The sequence below is a fragment of the Falco cherrug genome, chromosome 7 (assembly GCF_023634085.1).
Source record: "Falco cherrug isolate bFalChe1 chromosome 7, bFalChe1.pri, whole genome shotgun sequence".
Classification (NCBI taxonomy): domain Eukaryota; kingdom Metazoa; phylum Chordata; class Aves; order Falconiformes; family Falconidae; genus Falco; species Falco cherrug.
Genome location: NC_073703.1, coordinates 16,465,621 through 16,479,118, shown reverse-complemented (window position 1 = coordinate 16,479,118; position 13,498 = coordinate 16,465,621). Strand labels below are relative to the sequence as shown.

Sequence of the window (13,498 nt, the reverse complement as noted above, 5' to 3'; positions counted from 1 at the left end):
GGAACAGGCTGCCCAGCGCAGCTGTGGGTGCCCCATCCCTGGCAGTGCCCAAGGCCAGGCTGGACGGGGCTGGGAGCGACCTGGGCTGGTGGGAGGGGTCCCTGCCCGGGGCTGGAGCTTGGTGATCTGTAAGGTCCTTCCCCACTCAAACCTTTTTGTGCTTTGTTAGCTCAGGTGCTTGAAAACTTTGCGGAAAAACAGAAACTTCATTTGCTGCGGAGGCACGTTTGTGTTGTGCGTGTGTGATGGGATGGAAACGTGGCTTTCCCGTTTTCTTTTGAACCCTTAAACTGCCCCATCTCCCTGCCTCCTACCTGTGAGATCCGGTCATCAGAGAGCAAGTTGGCGGTGGCAAAACTTAGATTACATGAATCCCCTCCTCTTACTGCTTAATTTCAGTTTGCATTGGATAAATACATCCAAAGGACACAAAGGGCAGTAATCACACATTTTTAATCCACAAATATGATAATACATCATATACTGAAGGTGACCTGAACATTGCCCATATTTTAGCAATGTTATTACATACCAAGCTACAAGTACAAAAGTAAACAATGAATATACAGGATATGCAAGTATGAGAAATACTTGAAAACATCTTTCCTTAAGGCTACTCAGATTTATAAATAAAACAACAGATGTTCAAGCTGGTGTGTCTAAAATACCAGAATCTGAATATTGATACTTGCAACACACAAAAAGAAGGTCGCAGCTAGAGGATATCCCTTTCCTTTGGACATCTTGAGTGTTGAATACATCTCCCTTTTTCTGGCTTTAGAAAAAGAACTTGAATTTGTTTGCCACAAGTGAAACAAACACGCAGAATCTGATGTGTGCACTGGGACAGGAGTGTTGGATACAATAAATACTGTTCAAAAGCATCAACTGACAAGTACGTGCTTGGAAAAAATGCAGCTACTGGTGCATGTAAATATGGCTCTGCGAATGGCTGAACTTGCAACCCCGAGCGCTGGTATTTCGTTACTGTGCTGTGTTGCAAAGGAATTGTCCACCTTCGTTGCTACTAAATAGTCTTTTTATGGTTAAGGGAAATACATGGGGGACATTTACTTTGTTATAAACCGCTCTGCTAATGTGCTGCCTTTTTTACTGTGTTGCAAAATGGGTTCTCCTCCGAGCAGATACAAATGCATCCAGCACAACCCTCTCATCTGAGTATGTGTATGCAGAAAGGTGTGACAGTCAAACTATAGTTATTCTGGGGTGAGGAAAGAGCAAAGAATAATAAAATTGTGAAGAGTTTTCTCTGCCACCATAGTGTTTAAGCATTTAAATGAGAAATGTACTTTTTTTTTTTTTTTTTAAACCTAAAGTAATGAGTGGTCAACACTGGAGATTTTCCTTGGGGAGGAATGGCTTTCAAATATATTTCCTTCTGTCAATTTTCAAGTGCGTGCTTTTCTGCATTATAATATATGTGATATGGAGGGTGTTACCTCCAGATAATGGGATTGTGTGCTCTCTGTGTCGGCTAAAAGGAAACGGTACGTGACACTAAAGTGTCAGTGGAGAGAGGTGAGCCTGGAGGATAAGATGTAGAGGACAAGGAGAGGAGAGACTTCCAAACGTGCTTCCTTCGCTCAGGGGCCAGTCAACACCTACCCAGCTGCAAGATCCTGCAAGTGGCAAGCTGGTGTAACTGCTCTGCTCCCCTTCTCCCTTACTCCTAACAAAGCTGTACAGGAACCAGTATTCCTTTGCAAAATGTTTTTAGTTTTAAGACATGGGTATATTTGGTTTAAAAAAAGAAAAACTAAGTCACTGAAAACATTCTGAACAAAAAATCATTCGTGAAGCTCCCCAGAGTCACTAAGACTGTTCTTCTCTTAAGGCTACTGTGGATATAGCTCACTTGGATGGCACTACAAGCGTTGTGGATGGGGTTCCTTTTTTATCACACCTCTAGGCACGAATTAACGACAGGGATGTGTTAAACGGAGAGTTTTATCTAGGCTGAGTATTTTGAGGATAGGGGATGTAAGTGTTGCTTTCTCGCTCCCTTGCTATCTTAGTCGTGCTCCTCTTCACAACTGTAATGTCAAAACCTTCACCAAGTGTTTTGTTCCGTCAGGCAAAACAGTAAGGGCACGAAGAGCAGCACAGCCTTCAGCCTAGATTTGTCTGATGTTGCCAAATACACAAACCCTGCGAGTGGGGAAGCTGATGCACTACTTTGTCTAGTTTTCTGGTTACCTTTGAGCTTGAACCGCTGAGCTGCTTTTCCAAATTAAAATGAAACCTCCTCTCTGTTACAGCAGGTATGAAACAAAACTCTCTAGTGAAAATATTGCTTCATAGAGCAGTCCTTTACATTTTCTCCCACTTCTACTAGGTTTGTATTACTTGTTATTCCTCTGTTAGACTTAAATACCATGTAAAATCAGAGATGCCTTCTCACAGTGATTCCTGATCCTTTTGAAAGGAGTGAGCTTAATCCATCAGAGCCCTGCTTTCTGTCTAAGCTTTTTCAGTTAGCATAGAAATAATAAAAACATACGCACCGAGGGCCTGGGGGTAAATTCCATGCATTGCTCTTTTGCCTTCACCTGTCTATTTTTACATAGCCACGCGTTTGCTTTCTTTTCAGATGTTCAGCCTTGAACACAAAGCTAGTAAGATCATGGTGTACAGCAGTCTGTTTCTGAACGATAGATACCATCAGCCTTGTTCACTCTGCTCCTTGGAAAAGACTGAATTATCTGAACAAAACGTGAAAATTGATAGCTTTCTGATTTAAGTTTTCCATTTCATCATGAGCCTGGTGAGCACATCCTGGCCCCTGCTTGAGACTGTAGTAAGAGACTGGTGGGAAGGACGCTCGCTTGCTCACCATGGCTCATGAAGGGTGGCCAGTTCTAGAGAGAAGTTTTTGGTTGGTTTCTTGTTTCTGAGTGTAGTTTCAAAGGACCTTCTCATCCAGCAGTTTGTTGATGCCGTCACAGATCTTTTTGAGGTACGGCCGACAATCCCCATCAAGACTGTACAGGGCAGTTAGAAATTCCACATCTGCAAAGTGATTGAAGACGTGGTTGATGCGCCCGTGGGATCTCGGTGTCAGGTGTCGATCTACTAGTTCGTGCACAAGGTCTTTACATTCATTCAGAAGTTCTGCAAGAACATTTCTGTCAAAAGTGTATTCTACCTCATAGAAACTGACAATCGTCATGGCAGTTTGGTTCAGCTTCTTCCTGAACTTGTCTACGATTTCTAGCTCGTCTTGGTTGAACTGGTTATTTCGATAGAGGATCCCGATCTTTATTGCCACTTTAATCAGGTCTTTCATAATTTTATGGGCTTCTTTTTTGTTTCTTGTGTGTTCCTTTGTTACTTTGTACAGCTCGTCGAAGATTTCACTGCTTGTATCATCAATTAGCATGTTAGCCATGGTTTTGGTTGCCATTTTACTCAGGATCTTTTTCTGGGCTTGCAGTGCAAGATTCTTGGAACTGAAACAATCGGGACCTGTTTTGGAACAGCAGAGAAAAAGGGAAAATGTTAACTTTATTTGGTGAATAATTTTCACAATTAGTTAAGAAAAGTAGTACCTCTGTGCTTAACTGAGACATTCTGTGCATCACGCATCGTTACGTATAGTCACGATTGCAGTAACAGCAACACTTCCAACACTATTTCTAGGTATCCTTGGGGTCTCAGACATCCATGTTTCAGGTCTTGCTGTCACCAAGGGTTTTTTTGCTTATAAATTTGCTTACAAATACAAAAAAGAGTATTCTGACAGGGGATATCTCTTCTGGTTCTTTAATTTTGAAGTTCAGTATTAAAGTTTTCTTGGCAGAGAGATCTGTTGAGATGTTGCGGTTGAAATATGCAATCAGAGACCAGCAAAATGAGATACTGACAAATAATTTAATACATAACCTGAAAGAGTTGTACTTTTGGTCATGGGGAGGCACTGTTGTTCCACTGTTACACTGAGCAGCATCTCCAATAAGGGCTAATAAAGCAGATTCCTAAATGTGGATTTATTTTGCTTTAATCTCTAGTAACGATGCCTTTCCCATTTGTTACCAATTTGCAAAACTATAGAATGTGATTTTTGTCAAATGCTGGTGCTTCAAGTGCATGCGGTTCCTGCCAGATGAAAATACCTGAGCTATTTTCTCTACGTTTATCAAATAATATCTTGGATTTTTTATCTTTTACCTATCTGTGCAAGTTTCAGTCAGCAAAGCACCTGAGCGTGTGGCCACTCCTGCTGGACTTTATCCTATGAGCTTCTATAATTATTGGTCGAGATGAATTTGGCCTTCCTCTGTTTTTCACGTTAATGTTGGTTTTTAGGTGACCCTATATAGACAAAGTAAAGGAAAAGATTTCGTATGGAATAATCATCCAGTGTAATGCCAGGGGAGCGAAGTCTCTCTTGGATGAAAGGGTGTCTCAGCGTGTAGAGAAACGGGGCTGAGCATGGGTGTACTTGGGCTTACAGCCGGTGAGGCGAGTGCCGAACGCCAGCAGAGTGGCCTCTCTGGTACGTGCTCAGCAGAGGAGATGCCCATCGTGCCCTGCCAGCTGGGGACCTCACTGCTCATGAGGAGACCAGAGCCTTGGCTGGTACCGGGGGGGTGGAGGTAGCCACGTCCTCCACCAGCTGCTGGGAAATCAAACCACCAGGAGATTAAAAATAACAATAGAAATCAAAGCTTCCAGCGCTGATCTGATGCTGGAGCCCGAGTGGGTCCTAGGCTGGTTGGGTCTGGGGGCCCTCGGCACACGAAGCCATCACCCCCCTGCGCAGCCGGCGTCCGCGGTGCGGGCTGACCCGCAGCCTTGCCTTTCCCGCGCTCCCTACAGCCTCACCCCAGGAAAAAGGGGTGCTGGGTGCCAGCGCTCACTTCAGGCAGGTAACACTCTGAATTTAAACTCATCTGTTCAAATTCTGTTTTTCAAGTTCGCTAGAATATTAAAGTTGTCATCTTTCTTTGTGCGCTACAGCCGTACTACTGAGCAGTGTGAAAGAGTAACATTTAATTTCAACTGAACCACCACCTGGAAAAAAAATAAAATTCAATGTGCTTAAAAGAATTGCCTGTCATTTGGAGAGAAAACTGTGGGGCTGAGCTGCTGACTAGAGGAAATAGAGAAACTATGATTTAATCTAGAAATGATAAAACCAGGATGAAAGCATTCTTTCACTTAGCAGTACGTAGGTATATAAATAGTATCTGTGATGACTAATTATGTGCATTTGACACAGTAAAATGGAAGATTAATATTAGCATCTCTTTCTGTAGTAAGTGTGTGCTATTAATCAAGTGGATGCAGTTGTTCAGTATCTGTTTTGATCAAAACCTGAAAGTAATTGCAGTAAATCTTTAGAATATTAATTTTACTAATATTTATGGCATCTCAGCTTCTGTGCCGTTTTCACCAGCTGAGGGCCCAGTGGGCTCCCACCGTGCTCAGCCCCGCTGCAGGGAGAACTTTGCAGAGCTGTTGCAATTCTGTGGCTCGCAGCAAAACCAGCGGTTGCGGCACACAGGAGGTGGCTTGCAAAGTCCTGTGTCCCCCACCGCACGCCCTGCATCTTTGGTACACTAGTGCGTCTGTGCGGGAGCCAGGACTGGCACAACTACCACCAGCATGTTCTCATGCATGCCGTTGCCCTCTGTCTGTGTGATTTCTGAGGGACAAAATTCGATGCTAAATTAGCACATAAAAGCTTCTAATAAACTTATTAGAAGTGAAGTTTGGCACAAAAAAAGTTGTTCCAAGGTCTGTTCCTGTATTCGAAGTCCTGGCCGTCATCCACACAAGCGAACAGTGTGTGATGTTCACAGGTGGGTTTCTTCCCCTGTGACATCCCTGGGTTTGGTGCCTCAAATGACAATAACCAGCTCCCAGTGGAAGGTGCGAGCTATGAAACGGGCAGCGCAGCCAGACAGCATTGGGCCGAGTTTAACTGAATGTTCAGGCTGGAGTGTATTTTTCCATGCCAAGTCCCGAGGGTGGGATCTGCTGTTTAACAGCAGGAGACTGAGCTCTTTCTCATATTTCTAAAACCGAACTAAAGAAACCTGTTATTACATTGGGGCTGATAACGTCTCTCGAGAAGCTGTGTTCCCCTCTCTTGCATCGTTTCCTTTCCCAGTTCCCAGTGCTATATCCTCCCCCTCCTCTCTATCTCCTGCGCTCTGCTCCAGCTGCCTCCTGGCCCTGCTGTGGCCCCTTCGCCACTCCGTGCTGCTCCCTCCAGCCTGTCCCACCGTGGCATCTCTGGCCCCTAAGCCCTGCCAGCCACGAGGGCTCAGAGCTCTCCGGGACCAGGCAGATCCCAACAGTTGGTGCACGCTCCCTTCCTCTGCCTCTCACCATGATTTGTGCCGTTCTGTGTATTGTCAAATCTGTAACACCTGGTAATTGGTTCCACCACCATCACTGCCACGCGCTTTCTCCCCGCCAACTGTACCAAGCAGTCAAGGTCCCGCGGTGGAGAAGGACAGTGCTTGGTGGGGACGCCGGACAAGCTTGTGCATCTGTAGCATGCTGTGGCGCTCTGGTAAATGCAGAAGCTGGAGCTGCTGCCAACGGTCCCTCCACTGTGTCAGGGAACTGCTGAGAAGCTCGGGGAGGAGGACAACTGGTGCATCCCAGCTGCACTAGCAAGCTGCCAACTGGGACGCTGGGACTGGCACGCCGCAGAGCCTCAGCCCGTGGTCTCCAGCTGCCCAAGCGCCTGCTGGTGGGGTCAGACAACGTGCGTGCGATGAGGAGGTGGCAGACAACAGTCATCAGCCCGTTTGTGCAGCCTCGACAACGGCATGGGGGCTGTTTGCAAAGGACTGTGCTCAGCTGCGCTTAAATTCAGGGTGTGCGCAGTTTTGCAGCAGTGTGTGCTGGAGGGAGCAAGGAGGGCTGTTTGGATTGATTGTTTGAATTCCTGCCTCCAAAACCACATCGTGCTCAGACACCAAGGTGCTGCCTTGCCTTTCAAAGATCACAAGTGGTTAGCCACATGATTACATTCAGGCGTTCATGGGGACTGCAGGTTTACTGTGGCAGTCTTTTCTTCCTGCAGCATATTGCTCATTACACAAAATCCATCTTTGCCTCCTACATACAGCAATTCTATTTTCTGCTTTCTTTCATACAGCAAAACAAATCGGCAACAACATTCTCGATGCTATTAGCTTTCAGGAACATTACACCAAAGCTAAAAATGAAAAACCAACCTCCGAGCACACTGCTTTGCTGGGTCATGATTAGCTTCCATTATAGAAAGTCTGACATCTTAGTTTTTACGAAAGGAAGGACCAGTTCTGCCTTCAGGTCTGCTCTCCGTCATCTGGAGAGCTGTGCATGATAAAAGCTATTAAAAAAGCCCCTTGTGATGGGAATGCTGCCACAGCAATCTTCCATCCTTCGAAAAGTGCAGCTCTTCAGACCTGTGTTTGCACAGCTGTGGTACCCGAAGAGGGAACGCCGCCCGCCCAGCTGCAGGAGAGGCTCCCCGTGCCCGGCCGGTCCCGCGGTCAGCGTGCTACACCACTCCCCACCAGTGATGGCCCAGCTTTGGCACACCCTGCTGAACATAACAAAGATGTCTCACATCCACTAAACTTAATAACAGGATTGCTTAATAACAGAGTTGCTTAATAACAGAAATGTGGAAAAAGTTTGGCAACTCTAGAGAGTGGATGTTAGAGTTCTAAGAGTTTTTCAGACCAAAATGCAAGAGCATCTGTAATATTCTCGAAACATTTTGATTCCAGATGGCTGTACCAAGTGCAAAATGGTTGGAACTAAATGCTCAGCAATACTATTTTCATGTAAATACCCATTCAGCCCCTCTGGACAAAACGCATGGCAGAACCAGTGAACCAGAATATGCCCACGAGAGAGCACGGTCCACATTTTCTGAAAGCAATTACATGGACATGGAAACAACCCCCCTGAACACATGAATCCATTTCCCTCCCGGTTAGCCACATCTTAGTCAAAGCCTTAATAAAGTTTTGCAGCCAGGATATTTTCTCCCCTGGCAAATGGCTAGCAGACGCGTTGAAGTGAGCTCTGGAGGGAGTGCTGCTCCACAGGTGAAAATGGAGAGAGTAGGAGTTCACCTGAAAAGCTGCTGTGGAGTCTGCTCAGTGTATTTTTAATTTTATTAGCAGGCTTGTTGTAAGAGAAAGGATACAAAGCCGTTTCTTTGGTTTACGTTGCACCTGTGGGGTTCTGTCTGACACTGGGAGTCGTTACTGTAGTGCCTGCTGCAGCTTGTACTAGTTAATTACCCCAACCCGTTGACTTCACCAGGTCTGAAGTGAATCACGCTTGGAGCTGTGTGCTTACCTCCCACTGCCGCCGTGAGCGTAACCCCGGCTCCCAGCAGCTGGTGGTGGGCTGTGTTTTCAAGCCGCTGCCAAGTGGTGTATGTGGGGGGGGGCACCGAGTTAGCTTGAGAGCACTCTGGAGAGGTGAGGTGAGCTGTGGTGAATCTAAAGGACTGAGATAAAAATAAGAAGCGGCTGCAGGACTGTGGTGGGCTCCTGCAGCCTGGCGGGAGTGGGAGGTGGTGGGAATCGGGAAAGGTCCCTGTATCTCTGCTCCAGCTGTACTGTGAGCAAGCAGAGGGCTGAATCTTAACAACCAGCAAAATACACAGGAAAATAAAGATGATGAAGAGGCCGAAATATTTTTAATACCCCTGAATCCTCAATTTTCAAATGTAGTGCAGCCTCTGCAGCAAAAGAGAGGCTTTGAGGAGTCAGCGACGCTGCTGGAAGTGTGGGCATCCCTCCAGCTGCTAGCAGTTGCTCAGGCTTGTGGGAGACGGACTAAGCCAAGGACAGGCACACTCTCAGTCTGCTACAGTACGAGATGGTCGAGTTGTGAAAATTGTTGAAGGAATGCGCTGGTTTAATGATTTGCGTGACCCGGTTTGAATGCATCTGTGTATTTTAACCTAGTAACATACCTGTCCCTGAGCATGGAGAGCCTGGGAGTGCCAGCCAGGAGGAATGAGGCACCTGTATCCTAAAGATTTAACTCTTGCAGAGAGTTAAATGAGCAGCAGATACCTGAACTGTTCATCCAGCGTTGCTGCTGGTGTTGGTAATTTACTGGGCTGGCAGCTTGTTTCATTATAATCTGGAGTTACCTGTAATGTGGCTTTTTCTTTACATAGTTAAGAAAGCATTAAATAAATAAATAATTTTCTTTGAGGAAAATAAGAGCAGGGAATTTTATTAGGCTGTCATGTAAATCTACAAGGACAAGAAAAAGCTAGTGCAGATTTGGAAAGGAGCACGTAGAGAAACAACCCAAAAAATCTAGTTGCTTAATCTGCAGCATTCAGGCACAATGTTCGGAGGCAACGAGTTGCAAACTTGTGTGGTTTATTTATCCTTTTAAGTATCCTTATAGATAGAAGATCACAATATCTAGATAGATATATCTATCTTATAGATAGAAGCTCACAAATATCTAGAAGGCTAGAAGATTGATTAGAATAGTGAACTGCAGAACTCAGGATTTCAAGATAGCTCTCAAAGCAGCCCGGGGAAAAAAGTGTCCCTCCCACAGTACTTTGGTACTGAGCGGCCAGGGAGCTAGCTGTAAGTGTGCCTATTGCTCTTGGACAGCTACAGGATCACTGCAGAAGAGACATTCAGTGTTTCCAGTAACTTTAAGCCAAGAAAGCCAATAGACCAGATGGAATATATCAGCTTTCAGGGAGGGCCAATTTAAACACGTGTAAGCACCAGGGGCCCGGTGCTCAAACTTTTAACACTTCTAAATTGTTACCATGAACATAAAAGGCTTGCTCATTTCCGCGGTGGAACAGGAGATTACAGACTGATAATTGTATGGTCCTGAGAGAACGTACCGGTATCCGAACGTCTGAAGGCAAAACGTGGGCATGCTGGAAATAGCAGCAAAAGCCCTGTACAGAGGGAACATGACTGAATGGAAAAAAGAGTCTTTTTTAAGACCGTTTTTCCTTTCAGTGCTTTATGTGAGCAGCAATCATGCTGCAAAAAAAGCACTGTCTGGGAATCTAGCGACTGGAGGTTCCTAATGATAGTCTTAATTCAGCAGCTGGCTTGCATTAGCATTTACTTTGCTAATAATATATCATTGCTACATAGTGGAGTGTGCTTTTCGATACCTGCCAGAGGTGGTGGTAGGCTGGGGGAGCCCCTTCTGTAAGGAGATGAGGAGCAACGCAGAATGAGTGGTTACGCTGTTGTCCTGGTCTGGGTAATGCCTCCAGAGATAATATCCATGGGGAGAGATGCTCAGCTGCAGTTTCCATCAGCTCTGCTAGGGCTGCCAAGAGAGGGGCTGGCTAAGCTTTCCTCCTGCTACCCCCAGCAGCTGGCTGGGAATCGACCTGTACCGCTGTGTTCTTCTCCTGTGTCTAAAAGTGGTAGCTGGCAAGTGGTGTCTGGGCAACAGCCCTGTCCTGTGGCTGAAACTGGCCCACGGCGTGGAAACCTTCCTAAGAGCTGCCGTGATGATACGGCACAGCTGACACGGTGCCGCGATGCTGTATGGCTGCTGCCTGATGTTACAAAGGGGACGTTACGCTCGGTCGTATCCTGAAAGCTGGCATCCAGCTGTGAGAGAGGAAACCGCTCCCTGGCAAAAAGGCTCAGTGAGGATCATCTCCACGCGCTGTGTCCCTGCCCACAGACCCCACGGCACTACCAGGCACCAACTGCTTCGCCAGTGACCCAGCCCTCGCGTCCAGCCTGCCAAGTACGAGCCTGGCACCTGCAAGCAGCCAAATCACCTCTCTGAAAGGGGCTACTAAAGCTCTTAATTTTTTTTTAACCTTGTAACCTGTACCAGAACCAAAAGCTCGATCAGGCTGCAGCACAGGGAATGGTATCTGTCAAGAGCGACTTTCAAGTGTTCGGTTCAAACCCTGCACCTCCTGTTTTGCAGCATGCAGGGAAGCTCTGCCAAGGCAGCAAACACATCTGGCTAACTTTTGGCAATTGGTGGCGAGTGTAAACAATGCTGAGCTTGCTCCACGGCACCCCAAGGTACACACACGGAGTACGAACAAGGCTTCGTTCTTATCTGAAAGGTGTTACAGGAATGATTAAGTCTGTCTGCCAGGAGTGATAGTAAAATACCGTGTGTTTGGGTTTTTTTAAGCTTAACTATACAACTACAAGAGGTCTTGATACACTGACCGCTGAATTTTGTAAACAGGTTTGAAGTCTTTCAATGACAGCTCATTATGTTGACAGCAAGTGCAAAATACATTGAAAAGACTGAACACTCCTACCCCAGAAAATGCTGTTGTAACTGCCTGATGCTGCAAGGCAAAACACTTGCACGCCGGCAGCAAAGGCTGGACGAGGGAGGTATTTCCAATAGATTGAGCCATAACAAACCGAGGCATTGACCGGGCTGATCTTTAGAAAACGGGAATGCAGGAGGAGGTTACTACCTGTTGCAATGACCCATTGATCCTGTTCCTGTATTCTGAGACAGATATTTATGATTATATTAGTGGTTTTTTCTTTAAATGCTAGCTTGATCAAAAAAAGTCTTTTAGAGTGGCGAGGGCATGCTGACATATCCAGAACACTACAGCAGGATCTTAGGTAAGCATGGATAGCTCACAAACCCCAGCAGACAGCCACCAAAGCAGTAAGGGTCATCTTGAATTGGTTAAGATTTTTTGGCCTTCGAACTGTCAGTGATTCCCACCCCTGTCCCAATATATGCTACTTTAAAAATCCTGGGCAGTATCTATCAAAGAGTTTAACTTCACTGTCTGAAGCATTTTGTGTCTAATCTCCTTTGTTTTCTCCAAAATTGTTCTCACCACATTTCTTACACCTTCCTTCTAAAGACATTGCATTTAAAAATAAGGTATCATGATGATTCTGTAGCAAAAGTATCTAATTACATGAATATTATTACTGCTATAGGAAAATTATGATTAATGTCCAGCCATGTAACTGTCACAACAGGACTGTAACAAGTTCTTTGATATGTGCTAAGGAACTTTTATTGCTAAGATAGGACAGAGTCTCGGGGGGAGCATCAGGCATATAATGCATGATAAACCAATTATCTTGTTAAGGTAAAACCGCATCATCTTCTTTAAAAGGACTCAACTATCACATTCTTCCACACAAAAGTAACAATTATCTAGAAAAGAAAGTATTTTCTTGTCAAAGTATTATTTGCCACTGAGACTCTTAAAAGCCATGAGAAATGTTTCAAGATCTTGCAGCTATCCTTTTTTTATCCAGATGTAATTATTGTAGCAACTTCTCTTTCTAGATGATCTGTAGAATTTGCTTGCAGTGTTACTTTAGGGTCAGTTTCCACACTGGTAAATTCTGGTTTGAGCAAAAACTTGAAGAGAAAAAAAAAAATAAATTGCAAGCACCGAATAATAGAAAATCCAGCCTGTGTTATCTAAGCGTGGGGGATACAGCTCTGCATCCTGGAATCCAGCAGCTGGAATCACCTTGCTTCAAGCTGCTGAGGCTTTCTGTTCCCAGTACGTACAATCTTTCCTGCTCTGGGAGTGTAGTAACGAGTCAGTCTCTCCCCTTGCCTCTCTAAAACAAACAACCCCCCCTGCAAAACCACGCACGCAGAACGCAGAGCCAGGACGGAGTGTACAACTGGGTGCTTACCGCCTGCTTTATCTGTGCGCTGGAACTCACTTGCAGCGGCCCAGAAGCCAACCTCCTGGCCCAGCCTCTGGCTGTTTCCCTGGTGTAGACGGGGGCTTTGGTGCCCGGGAGCACTGTGCCGTTTTTCTGACGTTTGAACATCTGGACACTGTGACACTTGCAACACGTCTCGGGGGGGATTTGAGTCCCATTTTGTTAATTACTTGGATTCTGGATCAGAATGCATAAGCTTTTCTGCGTATTCTTTCATACCCTCCCCCTGGTGAGGAGAAGAGGGCGGCTACGGAGGCATTTGTGCTTCCGTGGGCTTGGTGCTTGGCAGCCGCTGCAGCCATCGCTCCTGGTTAGCAGGAGGTGCAGGTTTCCCTGTGCTTCTGTAGCTCAAATGCTTTCTGTTCCTTCCACAGAAGTCTCTTTAGCATGCAGGACCCAGTTGTTCCCAGCAGGAACACCGTAATATGCTGTTAGTAAAGCAAGGCCTGGCAATATCAGCCTTAAATATTAAAAAAGGCCTCTGTGCCATATACGTGCTTTGAATAGATAAAGTGCAGCTAAGGAATAGGCTGCTAGGTACTGGTTCACCAATTTCATCTCCACCCCATTTCTCATCCCCTCAGTAAGAAATTTCTGAGGATTTATTTTTATGCTTTGAGGTTGCTTGTTGTTGCAGTACACTGCTCTTTCTCCAGAGATATAACATCCTTGCCTTTTACATAGAGTAATTCTATTTTTTACTCTAATATATTAAGAGTGGCATGAAAAATAACCACATCTATGCTCTAGGGATGTACAAAATTCCGTGAGAAAGCAAGCAGTCGGGATGCCAAGGGTAGCTGGTC

The 13,498-nt window shown here is 45.6% G+C and overlaps 1 protein-coding gene across 1 annotated transcript in view; it reads right to left on the bottom strand.

Annotated features, from left to right (window-relative positions):
- Positions 1 to 434: 434 nt before the first annotated feature.
- Positions 435 to 13,498, bottom strand: part of TNFAIP8L3 (TNF alpha induced protein 8 like 3) — a 48,560-nt gene continuing 35,496 nt past the window's right edge. The window contains 1 exon segment of the mRNA XM_055715516.1: positions 435 to 3,486. Coding sequence (XP_055571491.1) covers positions 2,924 to 3,486 — 563 coding nt within the window. The 3' untranslated portion in view covers positions 435 to 2,923.